Raw genomic sequence first — 21,198 nt, forward strand, 5'->3', positions numbered from 1 at the left:
CTGTAAAGTTGTTCCAGTGTCTGGGATGCACACATGATCTGATCTTCTGAGATCTTCTGGGCTCCTCCAAAGGGCTGGCGTTACTTCTCCAGCTCTGCCCTTAGAAGCACTCCGGGACCTAGTTGACTCTACTCCACTGCTGCTGCTATTCTTGGTGGACACCCCCATGGTGCTGGTATCTCCAATATTCTGGGGTCTTCTGCTGCAACTAGGCTTCACCAATAGCCTCTCATAGGCTCTCTTCATGGTACCAAGCCTCAACTTCTTTTCATGACCCTTCAGTCATGGGCCATCAACTGCAAATGAGGCTGCACTTCTCAATGGCCTTCCCTGGCCTCTCACAATGCCAAGCCTCAGCTGCTCTCCTTGACCCTTTCATACTTTCAAATCCAGTACCCACCTGGGTGATTCTTACACATTACCAAGTCCAGCTGCAGCATGAGATACAACCTTGGCACAAGCCGCTGTGCTCTCAGAAAACACTTCCCAGAAAATTTCACCCTTTGGCCTCTTCTTATCACTGCTAATTTTTAGCTCCAGCCAACCAGCATCCTAGTAATCCCATCTATTCTTGACTCCAAAGCCAGAGTCATATGACCAAAGCTTCCAAGTTCTGCTGTTTGCTGGAGCTGGAACATGGTCCCTTGTTCTATCACATCTTCTACTTCCTAAACTTGGCTGCCCTGGAACTTGCTGTGCAAACTGACCTTGAACTCAAATGATATGCTTGTCTCTGTCTCCTGAGTTCTGGGATTAAAAGTGTGTACCAACATGCCTGGACCTAAACTTTTCTCTACTTGGAACTTGCTCTGTCCCAGGCTGACCTTGAACTCAAAAGATATGCATGGCTGGGCGTGGTGGCCCACGCCTTTAATCCCAGCATTCGGGAGGCAGAGGCAGGTGGATTTCTGAGTTCGAGGCCAGCCTGGTCTACAAAGTGAGTTCCAGGACAGCCAGGGCTATACAGAGAAACCCTGTCTCAAAAAACCAAAGACCAAATATAAAATAAAATAAAATAAAATAAAATAAAATAAAACAAAATAGGGGCTGGTGAGATGGCTCAGTGGGTAAGAGCACCCGACTGCTCTTCCAAAGGTCCGAAGTTCAAATCCCAGCAACCACATGGTGGCTCACAACCACCCGTAATGAGATCTGATGCCCTCTTCTGGTGCGTCTGAAGACAGCTACAGTGTACTTACATATAATAAATAAATAAATCTTTAAAAAAATAAATAAATAAATAAATAAAATAAAATGTTTTTAAAAAAAAAGATGTGTACCACCATGCCCGGACCTAAGCTTTCCATGGCCACTATTCCTCAAGATCTGGATCATAGACCTTCAGTATCCACATAAGCATTGGGTAGGCATGCTGGCCTACTTGTAATAGCAGTTCCTGAGAGGTAGGCTCTCTTCATGATACCAAGCCTCAACTTCTTTTCATGACCCTTCAGTCATGGGCCATCAACTGCAAATGAGGCTGCACCTCACAAATGGCCTTCCCTGGCCTCTCACAATGCCAAACCTCAGCTGCTCTCCATGACCCTTTCATACCTTCAAGTCCAGGTATGATCCCAGGGGATTGATCCCAGAGCAAGCTGGCAAGCTACACTAGCCAAACTGATAAACTCTGGGCTCAAACGAGAGTCCCAGCCTCCAAATATAAAGTGCAATCACAGAGGGTACCTGACATCAACCTCAGTCCTACACACACCCAAACACAGAAGGGCACTTACTCACAAGTGAATGCACGTACACACGTGTGCATATACCACACATAGGCATGCAAAAAAAGAAAAAGAAAGAAAGAAAGAAAGAAAGAAAGAAAGAAAGAAAGAAAGAAAGAAAGAAAGAAAGAAAGAAAGGAAAAATACTCCCCACAAAATAAGATGAACACTATACATAATAGCTATAACACAGAAAACCTTGGCCTTGCTGCCAGCCGGTCAAATTACAGCCACACAAGCTTATTAACAGAGCATCTTCAAGTCACTTAATCCCCACATGTCTCATTTTTATGGTCTATAAAACACACATTAACAGCTTCTGTCTGCTTGTCTGAGGATCGGTAGAGACAATGCATGAGAAACTGCTCTTACAACACTAAATAAATATAAAATCTTGCTGTTGCAAAATCTCAAGTCTGAAGATATCTTTCGAATACAGCATCCCAAAGAACACCCGGATGGGACAGTAGTGTTCTGTTGTTTTGGGTTTTTTGGTTTTGTTTTTGCTGTTTGTTGTTTTGAGACAGAGTCTCACTGTATAGCCATAGATGGCCTAGAACTTGCTTTGTGGACCAGGCTGGCCTCAAACTCACAGAGAGCCTCTCCCTACCTGCCTCTTGCCTCTGGAGTGCAGAGATTAAGGGCATTGTCTGGCATGCCCAGCCAGCATGAGTTGCTAACAGTAGCATTCACCCCCAACCTCCCCACGACCCCACCAAGCAGGGCTGTGAATGCCTTCTGTCCTGGCAGCAGGTAAAGACAAGAAGCTATAGGGATTAGTGCTGAAAAGCAGCGTCCTGGAGCAGGAGGAGAGTGACTAAATAACACAGTCTCCCTGTGAGTCCTGGCTGGACAGCAACATGTCAACTACCGAGGGCAAAGGGCAGTTTTGAACCTCAAAAGCTAAAATATCTGAGGGAGCTTACCTAAATCTCATGCCAACACTCCCAGTACTTTGGAGGCTGAGGCAGGAGGATTGCTGTGAATTCAAAGCCAGCCTATGTCACATGATGAGCTCCAAGCCAGCATTGGCTATAGAGTAATATCTTGTCTCAAAAAAATAGTGGTGGTGGAGGAGGAGGAGGAGGACGACGACGACAACAACAACAACAACAAGAACCAAGCTAAATCCTAAATCTTGCAATAGTAAAGTTTGGCTCATCCACCACTACACCACTAACCTACCCCTGCCTGGATTTCTCCAGGGTGTCATGCCAGTGGACTGAACCAGCTCTGTTGTGGCTGAAATTCCAATTATGTGTTGGCTTCCACAGCCTTCTCCTTTTGCAGAGGACTGGTGTATCATCTGTACTGAAGGTCCACACTCCGTCTTCAGGAATTACTATGACTTAATTACCATCCGAGGAAGACCAATGCACAAGTGCCCTGTGGCGTGGGCTCTGTGGTTAGGTGAACCCAGACCATGAGGAGAACAGAGCTCGGCCAAGGAAAATCAGTGAATAAGCAGAGAGAAACAGGTCCCGTTTCTTTTTTGCCTCATTCTCTTATTGATCTGTTTGTGCTGCCTTGGATGTTTATCACGCCGTCAACCAGTCCTTTAATTTGCAATCTTGTTATTATTTAGGAAATAAAATGCAAACCTCCTTTAGCATTAATATAATGAGACGTTACTCTTTATGGAGAACCGTTAGGCGTTTTAGGAACCCATATATCTTTGGTTCCCGGGGAAAAGGCTTATTGATTTTTCTAGCGGCTGCTGTTAAGGCTTGAGATTTAGCAGTGGCGTCTCAGCAAGTCTACACAGGGGAGCTGTTTACACGATCCGCGTAATTACTATCAGGCTGCATGTGTGTATCATGCTACTGGTACTTACAGCATTATTAAACTAAGCCACTCTTCTCTCTCTGCCTCGACACTTGAAATGTTAAACATGCCAATGGCGCGCCCTTCTGAATTTAGATTACACACAGTAGAAACTTACAAAGTGCGCTCTCTCTCTCTCTCTCTCTCCCTCTCTCTCTCTCCCTCTTTCACCTGCTGCTGTGTGGGACTGAGCATCTACTAGACCCTTGGACTTAGGATACAGGATAATGAAGATAATGACGGATATTTGAGAAATGACTGTAGTTTTATTCTTTTTACATTTGAGGGACCTATAGAAGAAAATTTTTATAATTAAGCTATTAATTTTAGTGACCTTCAGATGAAGATGCAAAACTCTCAGATGCTCCTGCAACATGCATTCCTGAATGCTGCCATGCTCTCACCTTGATTATAATGGTCTGAACCTCTGAATCTTTAAGCCAGTCTCCAGTAAATATTGTCCTTATTAAAAACAAAAAAGAAGAAGAAAAAGAAAAGAAAAGAAACTTACAAAGTGGCCTCCTGAATATGGTCGTATCCGAATACATCTTCAAATAGGTCAGTACAAGCCTGAATCTCCAGGGGGCAAGAAGGAAAAGGGCATGATGTTTTTCTCTCTGTAAAAGGGCTCCTCACCCATTTCTCCGGAGACCTCTACACTCTTCTTCCTTTCCTCAAGACTTCAGCAAGCTGCAGTCTTCCAATGGAAATGAATTCCTTTGCAATGTCTTAAGGATGTTGTGTGAGTGTTATAAGATTATCTGAATTGTCTTGTAACACGTGTGCTGGTAGTCACCTAGGCCAGTGGTTCTCAACCAACCTGCCTAATGCTGCGACCCTTTACTACAGTTCCTCATGTTGTGGTGACCCCAACCATAAAATTATTTTTGTTGCTACTTCATAACTGTTACTTTGCTACTATTATGAGTCATAATATAAATTTCTTAGTTTTCCTATGGTCTTAAATGACCCCTTTGAAAAAGTCGTTTGTACCCCAAAGGGCACTTGACCTATATGTTGAGATCCACTGATCTACAACAAAGCCACAGAAAAAGAGAAAATAATAGTCTTATCCCTTCAAGTTGGAAGGAACTCTGAGGTTGGGAATCCCCTAGCTGGAATGGCTGAGGGATTTTACAGCATCCCTGGGTCCTCCCCTTCCTCCTGCTGGTCTTGTTTTGATGCTCACCCCTGTGCCTTCCTACAGTCTCGTCTCTCAGTGTCGGTGAACGAAAAGCCATCGTTTCCGGGAGCCCACATTTGCTCTCCTTGTCTACCTATGTCCCTCTAACTCTCCTTCAGTCTACAGCCAACTTTTTTTTTATTCCATATTTTCTTTATTTACATTTCAAATGCTATCCCGAACGTTCCCTATACCCTCCCCCCGCCCTGCCCCCCTACCCACCCACTCCGACTTCTTGGCCCTGGCGTTCCCCTGTACTGGGGCATATAAAGTTTGCAATACCAGCCAGTCGTGGTGGCGCACGCCTTTAATCCCAGCACTCGGGAGGCACAGGCAGGCGGATTTATGAGTTCGAGGCCAGCCTGGTCTACAAAGTGAGTTCCAGGACAGCCTGGGCTATACAGAGAAACCCTGTCTCGAAAAAAAAAAAAAAAGTTTACAATACCAAGGGGCCTCTCTTCCCAATGATAGCCTACTAGGCCATCTTCTGCTACATATGCAGCTAGAGACACGAGCTCTGGGGGTACTGGTTAGTTCATACTGTTGTGGTTGCAGACCCCTTCAGCTCCTTGGGTACTTTCTCTAGCTTCTCCATTGGGGGCCCTGTGTTCCATCCAATAGATGACTATGAGGCAGCTATATCAGGGTCCCTTCAGCAAAATCTGGCTGGCACTATGCAATAGTGTCTGGGTTTGTGTCTGGGTTTGGTGGCTGATTATGGGATGGATCCCCAGATGGGGTAGTCTCTGGATGGTCCATCCTTGCGTTTTAGCTCCAAACTTTCTCTCTGTAACTCCTAAAAATATGGAACGCTTCATGAATTTTCATGTCATCCTTGTGCAGGGGCCATGCTAATCTTTGTATCTTTCCAATTTTAGTATATGCGCTGCCCAAGTGAGCACTATAGCCAACTTCTAATGGCTGCAAGCTTGGTCTCATGACTTGACTGGGGACATTAAAAGCAAGTTCAGTAAAGGATGGGGGATGTAGCTTAGTTGCCAGGGTATATACATGAAACCCTGGGTTCATTCCCCAGCTCATTATAAGCTGGATGATAGAAACAAGAGGATCAAAAAATTCAAGTCTATCCTTGACTACACAGTGAGCTTGAGGCTAGCCTGGCCTAGAGAGCCCATCTCAATGAAAAGGGCATTGAGGTGAGGGAACAGAAAAGAGGGGAGTCTGGTTGAATCCCCCCAGCTGAGAACCAAAAGTCCAACAAAACTAATAACACTTTATGTGAAAGTTTTAGAGATGATATGTTAATGAAATAGCAAAGAATTGCCCCACTTACTAAATGAGCGTAGTTCCTAGCTACATTCTAATTTATCCTTAAACACACAAACAAGTGTAGTTCCCAACCTAATCAAGGAAATGTCTTTTTGCAACAGAGACCATTACAGAAAACCACAACTGATCAGAATTCAGAGTTATGGAATCTAGTCTTGATTGATACACCTATAACACAGCTCCTTTAGCTAAGGTTCAGAGAACATTGCAGAGTATACATATCATATATTAATATATGTATCAGAGAACAATTATTAATAATGTTTATAGATGTCATATTATATATTATATTACATATACTGCATGCAATATAATATATATTTAAAAACATAGTGATAAACTATGCTTATTCTCTATGCCTATATGACCTCCAAATATGGCCTGTTTTCCTGATATTCTGGAAATCTTACAAATAGGACTAAACCTTTGCTTATAGTTAAAAAAAAAAATCCCCTGTAGCCTAAGCATCTTCCCTTGTCAACTATAATCCCATACACATCAGGAACCACCCTACAATCTTATTCACCAAAGAAGACAGGATTCCTTAGCAACCGTTTAGCATGCAGTCAGAAGCCACCAAACACAATATAAATAGCTCCTGAAGAGACAATTAAGTGCCATTCTCCTTCCCAAAGCTCATGGCCGTGCTCTGGGCTGTGGCTTTCTCTTCCCCAGAGCTCCTCTTTCTATACTCTGTTAAAAATGTCTTTTAGCCGGGCGTGGTGGCTCACGCCTTTAATCCCAGCACTCGGGAGGCAGAGGCAAGCGGATTTCTGAGTTCGAGGCCAGCCTGGTCTACAAAGTGAGTTCCAGGATAGCCAGAGTTATACACAGAAACCCTGTCTCAAAAAAAAAAAATGTCTTTTAATAAACTCCACCTCCATCCATACTAATGCATCCTAAATGTCTTTCAGTGGAAAAGCCAGGATCTTGCTTTACCAGAGTGTGTGACTCTGTAAAAAAAATCCCTAGGGCTAATGGTGGCAGCTGGAGATCTCTGCTCCCCCATCCCCATCATGGACAATCTTTATCCATAGGTGAAAGAAATGTTGGACATTTTTGGCAAAGAACACAGAATACTGAAATATGTTCTTTGGAGTCTTGGAGTAGAGTCCATTCGAAGTACAAAATTGTCACTTCCAGAAGTCACTTTTAATCATTTCCCTGAGATCAGTGATTCTCAAACTATACAGGAAGGAAGGGATGTTTGTATAGAGGTAAGAAACAATGGAGTACGTGAATGAAGAAATACCATGTGATTCTCAACTCTCTATATCAGATCTACCACCTGGGAGACTAGGCTCCAGGTAAGCCTGGGGTGGGGTCACTGATTTGGTTGAGTGATATGGTAAGGCCCACTTACCGTGGGTGGCACCATTCCTTTGGATGGAATGAAAAAGAGAAAAGGACCTGAGCCCAGCCTTCTCTCTAGGCACTCCTGACTTCAGGTGTGCTGGGATCAGCTGCTTCAAGCTCCTGGCACCTTGTCTTTCCCACCATAATGGACTGTACCCTCGGTCTGAAAGAAGCAAGCTCTTTCTCCAATAAGCTGCTTGTGTCTAGGCGTTTTCTATTAGCAACAGGAAAAGGAACTAGGACAGTGCTACAGGCCTTCAAATGCAAGCCCAGTAGTTTAAAAAAGATTTCATTAGCAGGGTGTAGTGGCACACACCCTAAATCCCAGCACTCATGATCTCAGTGAGTTTGAGGCCAGTATGATCTATGTAGGGAACTCCAGGGCAGCCAGGGCTATAATGGTGAGACCTTGTCTCCACAAAAATAAAATAAACCATAATATATACGTGTTGAGTACTCTTATCAGGCTCTAGATGATGTAGAAATAAGATTCCTGTGAACCACGCTTAGAGGAACCATTGAAATAACAGTCGGGGCTGGAGAGACGGTTTAGCAGTAAGAACACTTAATGTTCTCTCAGAGACTAGAGTTTGCTTCCCATCACCCACGTGGAGGCTTACAACTATATGTAAGTCCAGCTCTGGAGAATCCTATGCACTCTTCTGCTCTATGTGCACCTGAGACTACCTGCTAATACCTGCCCCCAACATCATACATATACACACACAAATATGCACATATTTATAGTGTGTGTGTGTGTGTGTGTGTGTGTGTGTGTGTGTGTGTGTGTGTGTGTGCAAGAGATGGCTCAGTGGTTAGGAGCGCTTACCTTTCTTGCAAAAGGCACACAGGTCCTACACACATTGGGCAGCTCACACACAACTACCTCTAAATCTGCTGCAGCAAGATCCATCATGACCCCTGACCTCCTGAGCATCTGCACATGCACAATGCCCTCACACAGACACAGAATGGAATGTAAAATAATTTTTAAACCAAATAATTTTTCCAAACAAATACCAGCAATAGTTACCCTGGAATCGAGAAATTCTAGAGCCCTTAGGCCTAAGTATTTGATCTTTTTGTCTTGCAGAGGTTAGACATGATCACATAGAATTTGGGTACCAAAGGAAATTAGCAAAGGACATCAGAAGGACACTAGAAAGAAGGCACTGTCGGAACCTTCCACGGTTAGCATGAGCCGGCTAAGACATTATGCAGAGAGAGTCTAGGAGGTCTCCATCAAATTCCTCCCCTCAGAGCTCAGGGAGTCCCGGGGATGAGGCAGGAAGAGTGTAAGAGTCAGAGGGACGGGAAGATTCCAGAACAAGGTCTCTGAGTCAATGAAACAAGGTACACATGAGCTCACAGGGACTGAAGCAGCAAGCAGTGGCCCTGAGTCCACACCAGGTCCTCTGGGTATTATAGATATTAGCTTAGTATTTTTATGGGACTCCTGACTCTGAGACAAACATCTCTAATGAAAGAAAGATCTGGAGGGAAGAGGTGGGAAGGAACTCAGAGGTGTGGAGAGAAAACTATAATTAGGATCTATTGTATGAGAAAATAATCTCAATAATAAAAATACCCCATGTCTAAGAGAGTCCTTTTCTTTTTCTTTGTTTTGAAGACAGGGTTTCTCTGTGTAGTCTTGACTATCCTGGAACTTGCTATGTAGACCAGACTGGTCTTGAACACATAGATATCTGCCTGCCTCTGCCTCCTGAATTCTGGGACTTAAGGTGTGCACCACCGCCCAGCTCTTATGGAGTCTCAATTTGATGCTGCACCTACATTTATCACACAAAGGCAAGCACTAACATCCTGGCATGTTTTTCTGTGCATTTCTGTAACAATGAAACCACATTACATACACACGTCCCTAGTTTTTACTGCTAATTATTTCTCTGTAAGACTACAAATATTTACTAAAGCTCTCCCTTGCTGATAGTCATTCATAGTTTAGTGGCAAGAGTTTTCAAACTACTGCCTGGTTCAAACTTCAGGTTATACTATCCCTTGTGTCTGCTGACTACATTCATAAAATGGGGATTCGTCCTCACAGTTGTACAAAAGGTACTATTTGAGTCACCCCAAAACTCTTGTTGAAACCCTAATCACCAAGGTGATTTTAGGGAAGTGATAAGGCCTAGATGGAATGTTAACCTGGAGGTAAGAGGTAGGTCTTTGAGTGTGCTATGACTGTTAAGAGCTCCATGACATCAGACCCAAGGTCTAGTTCAGTTTTGTCTCTTTTGGGAAGATAGGTCTTCTCAGCTATGTAACGAGGATCGATCATGTCTACTGAAAGGGACTCCGATCCTTGAAAAGGAAACATCTGTAAAGCCCTTCACATAACATCTAGCACAGAGCAAATCATAAACCACTTCTACTGAGTCCCACTCAACCCTAGTAGTCAGAACCTTTCCACAGCAGGCTCCCTCCAATATCACGGGGTTGGAACTGGCTAATTTCCCAGATTTTCTGTATATTTGTTCAATTGACTTCTTACCCATCCTCAGCATGCAACAAGCACATCCCACAATCCGAAAAAAACCTTACACCCTCCTGACTGAAATAAGAGCTTTCCTGACAGCAACTGAGGCATAGTTTTGATTTCCTACAGACTGGCCTCCAACTTACTCAGCCCAAGCTGTCCTTGAACTCCTGATCCTCCTGCCTCCACCTACCAAATACACGCACCACATCTAGATTATGTCAAAGGCCAAGATGAATTACTATGAAACTTATAAACTTTTTTTTTTTGGAATCCTTGTTCCCATGAGCTTTTGGCCCACCAACAATATGCTCAGCCTTTCAAAAACTAATTGAACTGGCTAAAATCTAGTCAGCTCAGGCTGAGATGGCTCTGAGGTTAAGAACACTGGCTGCTCTTCCAGATTTCCCAAGTTCAATCTCCAGCAACATGGTGGCTCATAACCATGTAATTTCCTGGCATATAGACATGCATGCAAATAAATCTTACTTTCCCAGTCACATCTAAGTCAGATGCACTCAATATCGCTTACTCCCTGCTTGGACCAAATCCCACACTTGTTGGTCCATGTAGCCCAGGCTGACCTGGACTTCTGAAGGCAAAACCTTCAACTCTTGCTTCTCCTGCCTCCACCCTGAAGGCTAGGATCAGTAGCACAAACCACACCCTGCTTAGATCTCCACCCTCATCCTGCTTTGCTAAACTCCTAAGTCTTTAAGTATACTCACTCAGAAGAGAGCTGAAGATAACAGCCTTTATACTCAGTTCCCGCTCTTCTGCACTCCAATTTTAACAAGCATTTCTAGAAAGCTGTACTGGTTGTGACAGGCATTCAAAACCAAGCTCATCAATACTGACTCCTCTGCAAACCTGTCTTCAGTCCTGCAATTCTACACTTGCTCCAGTCAAAACCCTTGGGATCCTAACTACTTGGACCTTCCCCTAATTAACTACCCAAACCACTCCAACCTGTGCCACCCAAGATCACTTGGGAGGTTCTAACTGTCCTGGTTCCGTTTCCTCTTGCCTCAAACTCATTTTTGCCTCAGCTTGCAACTCTACATTTTTGCTTCCCTTTTCTAAACAAAACACACACACAGGAATTAAAGTTCTTCACATTTTTATTCTTTGTGTACAAAGACTAGCATGATCGGTTCCACTTGGTAGTAGTCAGTCGAATCCATTCAAGGTCGCTTAGTCCAACTGAAAAGAAAAAAACAAAACGGAGTCTATTACTTAGACTGTGATTCTGGCATTTATTTCCACTGGTTCCCCCTAGTTATTCCCCGATACAAGACCACACAAAATTACATTAACCATGTCATGTACTCCGGAGTTACTAAATAGCCCGTTTCTGCAGTTCATCTTAACCCGAAAAAACCTAGACCAGACGGAGGAGGGACCGATCCTGACACACTTGAGTCATTCAAGTCTCTAAACTGTAAGGCTAGGCTTACAGTAACTATTTCATCAATAATGTAAGTCTGAGCTTAAAACTCTCTGCTGCACCTCAGCAGTGTCAAATACCATGCAGGCCCATTAAACACAAGTTTATTTAAAACTGGTCCCGCAGCTGGGTGTGATGCACACCTTTAATCCCAGCAGAGAATCTGTGTTCCAGGACAGCCAGGGCTACGGAGAAACCCGGTTAAAATACTTTTTAAAAAAATTGGTACAAATAAAAAGCAGATGAAATATATATACAGTGGTTTTGACCAAAAAAGGAGACTTTTGAGACATCAACCTTAGAACAAATAAAAAGCCAAAACCCTGGCTAAAACATAGCAGTGTGTTCACTAGATTCACTTAGGTTTCGGTGTGTGAAGTCTAGAGCTCTTCCCAGTATGATCAAACATCCTGGGCCAGAAATTTAAGACACGTATTGGGTTAGGAATATTCAGTTACTATGTAGAAACTGCACCACCTCCTACCCACCTGACACCTAAATCTGACCAGGCATTAAACCCTTCACCCTTCCCTTCTGGAACTCTTAAAACCCTCCGCTGTGTGCATCGTGGACGGCAGCGACCAACCGCGCGTACCTTAATGAAGCCTATGTCCTTCGCGTACTGCCGGAAGCACTGGCGGCACATGTTCAGCCCGTATTTGCGGATCAGACCGTGGCGGTTGGAGCAGACGCGGCTGGGAGGAGGAAGGACAAGGAGATGGCCTTAATGGAGCCGCCACAGTAAGGTACAGCACTCCTCAGCTTCCCCACCACCCGCAGCAGGGCCCGCCCGGCCCGGCCTAGCTAAGCCCGTAATGGCGACGGCAGCACCGAACGCCCTGCGCGCCGCCCGCGGGCCTTGAATTTCCGACACCCAGTCACCAACAATGGCCCTTCCCTCTAACCGCGGTCTCCACAACCCGCTCCTCACCAAGAGCGGGAACCCTGGCCGAACTTCCGTGGGTGACTCCAGTAGAGCTGCTGGTGACCCATCTTGCCTTCAGACGCCCAACGAGGAGAAAGGAACGAGTCGGCTCGCGCAGGCGCTCTTCAAAGTTTTTTGGAGCTACACGCTACCCAGAATACAACGCTAAGACGTGACGCGTACGCCGTGCGACAACATTGGTCCGCGTGCTCTGAGTGACATTTCTAAGGCTGGCTGGGCGGGCACAGTGAGTGACGTCACGGCCCGCCGCAGCTCTAGTATCTCCCCGTCGCTCTCAGCGCTCGCCGGGCGCGGTGGCGCACGCCTGTAGTCCCAGCTACTCGGGAGGCTGAGACAGGAGGATCGCTTGAGTCCAGGAGTTCTGGGCTGTAGTGCGCTATGCCGATCGGGTGTCCGCACTAAGTTCGGCATCAATATGGTGACCTCCCGGGAGCGGGGGACCACCAGGTTGCCTAAGGAGGGGTGAACCGGCCCAGGTCGGAAACGGAGCAGGTCAAAACTCCCGTGCTGATCAGTAGTGGGATCGCGCCTGTGAATAGCCACTGCACTCCAGCCTGGGCAACATAGCGAGACCCCGTCTCTTTTTGGACACTTAATAATATTAACATTATTCTCACTTTCTTTTTAATTCACCCTTTTCTCATATAATACATTTCAACCTTAATTTTTTACATTGTCTTAACACAAACGTTCGCTTACAAACGTGATTTTTTTTTTCCTTTACTCACTACTGACACCTACTGGCGTGAAATTATATGACAACTTAAATCAAGTGTAATGAGTAAGAGTCAACGATAGGGGCCTCTTATTAAATCTTTTGACCTCATATACTCCAAAAAGAAATCCACATCATTCCATGGATGGAAAATAGGGTCTTACGTATATGTGAGTATACCACCCTTGATACCTAAATATAATCGCCTACATTTACTTTTCATTTGTTTTTGTGTAGACAAGACTGGCCCAAGACTCTCATTTTGCCCATAATAGACTCACACTCCCTATCCTAATGTCTCAGCCTCTAATAATGGGCTTGCTTGTGCCACCAAACGCAGGCTAAGTGGATGAATATGAAGAAAAGTAATATAAAATAAAAGTTGTTTTCATCAGATAATTTAATAGCAAAACAAGTAACGACAAACTTCAAAAGACAAATTTATAAAAAATAAAAAATATATAAAATAAAAATAAAACCTAAAATTGCACAAAGCCCTGCCCCCTGAAATAAAAGCTTTAACTAAATCTAGAATGTAGCAGAGTAAAATTAAGAAAAAAAGCCTTTTGTAGAAGACTTTTAATAGAAACTTTAAAAAAAACTTTAAAGTATGCTACTTCAAAATTTTGGTAGACAATCCTTACCCAATTATTTCATAATGAAAGAGTCACAGATTTAAAGACCAGATATAATTTAATGTCTGTTGTCAGTCTTCAAATCTAGTGTTTTACACAAACACACACACACATATACACATATACAAATACACACACACATATACACATAAACAAACACACACACCGCGATTCCCTCACCTTTTCAATTCCAGTTCTGTTGTTGTTGTTGATCTATCTCTCTGTCTTGCTTTGACAACATGTAATACAACTAAACAAACGGGAGAACACAGGAGGGTACTGTTGCTAGACAGAGTAAGAAGATAACGCTGCTGAAGGACACAGCTCACTGGTGCCTTATTTTTCCTCTCATCAATCAGTACCTGTTACTATTACTGGGATCACTGCTTTGCCAAAACAGGTAGCCATGCCCTTCCTGGCTAGCCAGGCCTTCTGGAAGAGTCTGGCTAGACTGTTCACTGCCTTTTCTTGGGATCCAAAGAGCATTTGTGTTTTCCTAGCTACCCCTGACAGATTGGCTAGCATCGTGACAATAAGTTTCTGCCAGGGGCTGGTGAGATGGCTCAGTGGGTAAGAGCACTGACTGCTCTTCCAAAGGTCCTGAGTTCAAATCCCAGAAACCACATGGTGGCTCACAACTACCTATAATGAGATCTGACGCCCTCTTCTGGTGTGTCTGAAGACAGCTATAGTGTACTTATGTATAATAATAAATAAATATTTAAAAAAATAAGTTTCTGCCAATCTGGAAAATAGATTTCTGCAGGTTTGAGTGTACACATCTGCCAATTTACTGATAGTTGCCAAACTTTGATTTATTATATTGGATCGACATCATTAAGAGTTAAAGTCCCAACCTTTTTTTTTTTTTTAAGGAAGAGGGGGTTGCTAAAGGTTGAATCTAAGATCTCACACTTGCTACCCAAGCACTACCACAGAGGTCAAACTTCCACTGCTTTCAGTAACAATCAGTGTTTTCTATACTCTTACACATCGTAGAGCTTTAGGTAAAAACCAGATAGAAAACCAATTCCAGCTGGGTGAGGAGTTAATCCCAATATCTGAGAGGTAAAATCAGGAGAGTCTCTGAGCTGGAGGTCAGCCAGGGATAAGGAGTGAGACCCTGTCTCAAAAGTCAATTTAATTTCACTTAGAAATAAAATTCCAGGAATGCCAAAACCAGTTAATGAAGCTCAGATTAAATCCTGTTTCTTGGCCAGGTGTTGAAGTTCACTCCTCTAATCCCAGCATTCGGGATTTGATCCGAGGCAGGCAGATAGATCTCTGCGAGTTGGAGCCTGGTACACAGAGCAAGTCCCAGGCCAGGTAGGGCTGCTTAGTGAGACCCTGTAAAAGGAAAGAAAATCTTTCTTGAGTCAGGGATGGTAGTGCATTTGGGAGGGCAAGGCTAGATCATGATCAAAGTCAACTGGGCTATAAAGCATGTTGTAGGTCATCTTTGATGATGGTGGTGGTGCTGCTGCTGCTGCTGCTTCCTAGAACAACTACTAACTATACAATATATATTACTTAAGGTTCTCCAAAAGACAGAATCAATAGAATATGTGGAGAGATGGATACCTAGATATTGCTATCCATATTGGTAAGGGAATCTGTCATAAAAATTGGCTCGAATACTATAAGGGAGAAACCTTCAGATGCTAGTGCTTGGCTCAGTTCACATCCAAGGCTTCAGAACCTGAAGGTTTGCCAAAGTACTAGAAAGATCATCGATGCCACCCCTCCTGGAGCCTGTCCACACTCAGTCTTCTCCCGCTTCACCTAGTCATTCATAAGTCTTCCCCAGAAACACCCGCACAGGCGCCCCCAGAAGTCGTGATGCAATTAACCCTTTAGGGATTCCTTTTTTCTTTTCCTTTTTTTCTTTTGTTGTTTTTCAAGACAGGGTTTCTGTGTAGCCCCGACTGTCTTGCAATTACTTCTCTAGATCAGGCTGGCTTTGAACTCAGAGAGATTTGCCTGCCTCTGCCTCCCAAATGCTGGGATTAAAGGAGTGCACCACCACTCACTCCCCAACAGTACTTCTTAGTCCAGTCAACTGACATCCAAAATTGACCATCACACTGTGTGTTTCATGCAAAGTGTTTTAAAGAAATTCATTTTAGTGAGGAATCATGTACGTGCTAATGTACAGCATCAATTTTTAAATTAAATTTATTTTTTATTTCATATATATGTATAGTGTATTTATATCATTTCCCCCTTCTCTCTCCCCCCCTCATAGCCCATTTAATTATTACTGTCACATACATGACCAAGCCTGCTCAGTCAACAGGGTCTTGAGGGAGGGAGTGAAGATTAAAGAAAGAAAAGACAATTAGACAACTCTATAGTATGACTCCAGCAAGAACTAAAGCAAGTTTATTTTTTCTCAAGCTGCTTTTATATATGCAAAGATAGGGTCAGTTCTAGGTCAAGGAACAAACAAGGCAATAAACAATGTCCCCCCCAGCACTCAGGATGCAGAGGCAGGCGAATTTCTGAGTTCGAGGCCAGCCTGGTCTACAGAGTGAGTTCCAGGACAGCCAGGACTACACAGAGAAACCCTGTCTGGAAAAACAAAAAACAAACTAACAGCCAAACAAACAAACAAACAAACAAAACCAATGTCCCATGATCGCTGTTTCTAGGGATTCTTCAGCTGTATTTATCTGGAGCCTACTTCCTGTCCTAGCCCAAAATCAAATATCCTTGTCCATATCCTCGAAGCAGCACCAAGAGCTCTCCACACATCTACATCTAAGTAAACATATACATACAATGCTCTCCACACATTTACATTTAAGTGAAAGTGTAAACACAATCTGTTGGATCCATTTGTGGTTGCCTATATGTGAGTGTTTTCAGGGCAGGCCACTTGAGATGGAGGACCATTGAGAGGACTCAGGCCTGAGGAAGACGCTCTCAGCAGTCATTAATTCCCTGGTGGCTCTCCCTCCAGTGGTGCCCTTGTGAGATTTTCTCCATTCCTACTGTCATGCCAGCTATTGCTGTCCTTGTTGAAACCCGCAGGGTTTCTGTTTCACTGGTGCGGTTTTCCTGGAGGCAGATGTGCTTGTCCTTGGACCCTTACAATCTTTCTGAGATGTTCCCTGAACCTCGGGTGTAGTGGTTATATTGAGATTGCATTGAAATGTGTCAGTTGGGGCTGGGCATACATTCCCACAGTCGGTAGATGTCTTCATTTTGTGCCTTCCTGTAAAGGTCTCTATCTGCTCCTAGATCTTTGATGAAGGGTGGCAGTTATGCTTGTCTTTGGTATGCAGTTAAGTATATAGAATGAAGTTAGGAATTATACTGGTTTAGGAAGATGGTGGTAGTTGATTCTGTCTAAGATCCATGACCATGATAGCCAAGGGTAATTGGCTAAGTTTCCAGTATCAGACAGGATTTTTGCCGCAGACCCTTTTGGTCCCTTTGAACAGGTCTCTGGTCACAGGTGGGCAAGGAGTCGGTGGGAATTGACAGACAGACTCGACAGGAGGGAATGTGGGTCTGAATGTAATTTGTCAAATTGAACATCAAACTTTTTATACAGAAGAAAATAGGGAAGTTGGGTGACACACCGGCAAGGTACAATGAGGTTACTGGATTCTTACACAAAACAGAGGAATGCAAACACAGAAGAACTGACAGGAACCAACTGGGATAAAATTCAATGTTAACAACTGGAATCAAAAACAGCTCCACCTAAAGTCCACTTAATCTTAGAAGCCAGTGGCAAGGGCTTTGTGCCCTTGCCATAGTTCCTACTCTAGTCTATTTTATAGTCCACCTTCCCTCTAGGCCATTGTAAATGCTTGTATATGGGTGTAACTCAGCTATCTATAGTTCTAAGTCTCTACTCTGGTTCCTCCTTACGTCACAAACTTTCTTCTTCCTAGATAATGGTAAATTTCTGTGTAGGGCAGTGACTTAGCTATCCTTGCCCAAGGTCGGATCAAGGACTGCCTGGAATCTAACTTAGCTATATGTCAAAATTATCCTTAGGAGCACTTGTAATAAAGCAATATTAAGGGAAAGCACACAGATCTGTTTACCAACTAAAGCAAGGGCATTGGAGCATTCTTTATACAGGATGCCACGATTCCAGGAGACTAAGTTTCCGTGAACTTTTCGCCTCCGGACAGCGCCCAGGTTTTCGGGGCCTGTCACGCTTGTCACAACTGGAGTGGATGTAGCAGATTTTCTTCCCTCTCCAGTGGGCCCCCTTGTCCAATTAGACAGCTGTTCATTATCCCCAAGATATAAGTGTCACTACTGTACCTTTTGGGATGACTTGATTGCCATGTGGAAAATTTCAAGTTTATGTAATTTTTATCTATTTGCTAAATTACTGCTTTTAAGTTTGTGTGTCATGTGATTGTGTGCATGTGTGTGAGGGAGAGTCCTTAAGAAAGTAGTAGGGTCACTAGAATTGTAGCTTAATGGTACAGTACTTGCCCAGCTGCCCCCCAGCCCAAGGTGAAACACCCAATTCCTTTCACTGGTTTTTCTTTTGGTGGTAGTCATTGTTATTGAAAAGAAACTGTTTCCCTGTGATGCTTTTGTCATTTCACATTTGATTTTAAAACTTAACTCCCTTTGAAGTTTACTCTTCTGCCCCACCTTCAGGGTAGAGGGAGAATGACTCAGAATGGAGACCAGTTGACTCTACTTATTCAGGGAACGTGGATTCCAGATGAGCCTGCTCTGCTTGTTAAACAAATAGCACGGGTTCCTATCATTTAAGTAGCCTACCTACATGTGCTGCTGATTTACCCTTTCTGCAAATATGCTTTCCTAGGTCTTGTAGATAACACTGATAACTCAGAACCCAGGAAGCCTGTGGTCTAGAGGTTAAGATATGCATAAATAACCATAGCTACGTATAGGTATAGTAGGGTTCAAGGTGCTTGTGTTCCAAGACAAAGGACTGCCTCAATGGGACACATGATTGAAAATAAATTTAAACACAACTTATTGACAGAGAGAAAGCACTCCTGAGAATGCAGGTATGGAGCAGGTCTTTGCTTTGCTACTTTGAGGGTTCTTCTTTTTCCCACCCTTTACCCCCTGACTTTTACTCCCCATCAGTAGATAGAAAAGAAGGATAGAGCAGTAGAGGAGAGAAACAGAGAGAGAGAGAGAGAGAGAGGGAGAGAGAGAGAGAGAGAGAGAGAGAGAAACCTGAATCTAATTTCTTTCTTGTTTCTTATTTGAGCATTGCTACTAACAGACTGCAACCAACCCCCCCCCCCCCCCCCCGAAAGACCAACAACCACCCGCCCTGCCTCTCAGGGCGCTAGCATTTATTAGATCCTCTGAAAAGTTCCCAAAATTCCAAATGTTACACAACCACAGAAACTATCCACAGCTGGGAAAACCATGCCTCTGCTAGAGCACAAGGCAAATCGTAGTCAGCCGCTGCAAACAGTCTGAAACAGCCCCATATCCCTACACCTGACATTAAAATGAAAGTATATTCTTCTAATATTTTTGTGAGGTTTTTTTTTGTTTGTCTTTATTTATTATGTGCACAGCATTCTGCTAGCATGTATGCTTGCAGCCCAGAAGAGGGTACCAGATCTCATTACAGGTGTTTTGAGTCGCAGTGTGGGTGATGAGAATTGGACCCAGGTCCTCTGGAAGAGCAACCAGTGCTCTTAACCTCTGAGCCATCTCCCCAGCCCTATTTCTGTGTTTTCTTTGTTTGTATTTTGAGACAGGATTTCTCTGAGTAGCCTTGGCTGTCCTGGAACTCACTCTGTAGATCAGGTTGGCCTTGAACTCAGAAATCTACCTGCCTCTGCCTCCCAAGTGCTGGGATTAAAGGCATTCTCCACCACTGACCTGCGTGTTTGTTTATTTAAAGAAACCAAAATTCCAGAAGTGTCTCTACAGGAGTGGGCCAGGGAGCTGAGTTAAAAAAGGATATGAGCTAGCTGTCCTGGTCCTTTTACACAGCTGGGTGTCGTTCCCAAGTCTGTACCACAGGGCTGTGTCTGCTCTTGTTGTTAGGTCCATGAGGCCCAGGCCAGGAAGGCTTCTGGTCTCTGGGCAAACAGAGTGTTCTATTTGATATCTGAAGCTCAAGCTGGCAAGGACTTCCAATCTCTGTCAACTGACCTCCGTCTCCATTTCCTACACACCACAGTGAGTGATGTTGATTACTGGGCAAAGATGAGAAAAGCAGTCAGAGAAATTCATTTTATTATCAATTGGATGCCTTCTATGCCAGAAACCCAGGAAAATAAATACAGAAATTTTAGGTGTAATTGGATGTCTCAAGAAGGAAAATTGGTGCCAGGTGTGGTGGTGCACACCTTTAATCCCGGCACTCATAGGTAGAGGCAGGAAGATCTCTGTGAGTTCAAGGTCAACCTCAAACACAATATATTGGGTGTGGGGGCGGGGAGGGTATAGTTTACAATTGCTTGCCTACTATGCAGGAGACTATAGGTACAATGCCAAGGCCAGTGTGTTCGAGAGAGGGTCTGACAAATATTTGGCAGTATATACCATTGTTTCAGCCTAAAACCTCTATTGACTCTAAACTACATATATTGAAGCTGCCTAATGTCTTACTGAACCAAAACCCTTATGTTCTTGACTGCTTTGCATTTCAGAAACATGTAGTTAAAATTACAAGTTTCATGCAAGATTTAAATTCTAGCTCTCAAATGAACCTAGTGTATATTTAATGCAACTGTAATACTTTAGGAAGGTGTTCTATTTTCTTTCTTTTTTTTTTTTTTTTTTTAAAGATTTATTTATTTATTATATGTAAGTACACTGTAGCTGTCTTCAGACACTCCAGAAGAGGGAGTCAGATCCTGTTACGGATGGTTGTGAGCCACCATGTGGCTGCTGGGATCTGAACTCTGGACCTTCGGAAGAGCAGTCGGGTGCTCTAACCCACTGAGCCATCTCACCAGCCCAGGTGTTCTATTTTCGATCTCTACTATTATCCACCCAAATACCGAAAATAGGTAATTTATGAAGCCTAATGGTCCTTGAAAAATTCTGGTTTGCTTAAATATAATTTTTCCATAAGCCTGAGAATGCTGCTAATGTTTTGATGTGCCGGGCTGTGGTGGCGCACGCCTTTAATCCCAGCACTTGGGAGTCAGAGGCAGCTGGATTTCTGAGTTTGAGGCCAGCCTGATCTATAAAGTGAGTTCCAGGACAGCCTGGGCTATACAGAGAAACCCTGTCTCGAAAAACCAAAAAATGAATACATAAAATAAAATAAATGTTTTGATGCTCTATCAGGGAGCATATGTCAAGTCCCAGCAGAGCTTTAGGTGACAATGCCTGGAGAAAAAAATGTTAAGCAACTAAAAACATATGAATGTGTAAGAGAATTTTTTGTGGTGGGGTGCAAATTGATTGTCTTTGCCTATCTCCTGAATACGTGGTTTTGAGGATGTGAAACCAACACGGATACAATTCACCATGTTATATGTAAACAGGGATGTCCGTTGAAGGCTAAATCATAATTTTGAATTTTGCCACGGTTAAATTGAAAATTGGTATTTCTGAAAGCCATTTCACAATTGCAAGTGTGTAACTTGT

General features: G+C 43.6%; 1 protein-coding gene and 2 non-coding genes across 3 annotated transcripts; 1 reads left to right on the top strand and 2 right to left on the bottom strand.

Moving 5' to 3' along the window:
• Window positions 1-5,532: 5,532 nt before the first annotated feature.
• Gm24499 lies at window positions 5,533-5,636 on the bottom strand. Its single transcript, XR_003950396.1, has one exon. It is a non-coding gene; the product is annotated as a U6 spliceosomal RNA (small nuclear RNA).
• Window positions 5,637-10,980: 5,344 nt separating this feature from the next.
• Rps29 (ribosomal protein S29) lies at window positions 10,981-12,445 on the bottom strand. Its single transcript, NM_009093.2, has 3 exons — window positions 12,256-12,445; window positions 11,920-12,019; window positions 10,981-11,080 (listed from the first exon to the last, which is right to left on the bottom strand). The coding sequence occupies exons 1-3, from the start codon at window positions 12,315-12,317 to the stop codon at window positions 11,072-11,074; spliced, it is 171 nt and encodes a 56-aa protein (NP_033119.1). The 5' UTR covers window positions 12,318-12,445; the 3' UTR covers window positions 10,981-11,071.
• Window positions 12,446-12,553: 108 nt separating this feature from the next.
• Window positions 12,554-12,852, top strand: Rn7s1 (7S RNA 1). Its single transcript, NR_052007.1, has one exon.
• The last annotated feature ends 8,346 nt before the right edge of the window (window positions 12,853-21,198 follow it).

This window comes from Mus musculus, chromosome 12 (genome assembly GCF_000001635.26).
Source record: "Mus musculus strain C57BL/6J chromosome 12, GRCm38.p6 C57BL/6J".
Lineage (NCBI taxonomy): Eukaryota > Metazoa > Chordata > Mammalia > Rodentia > Muridae > Mus > Mus musculus.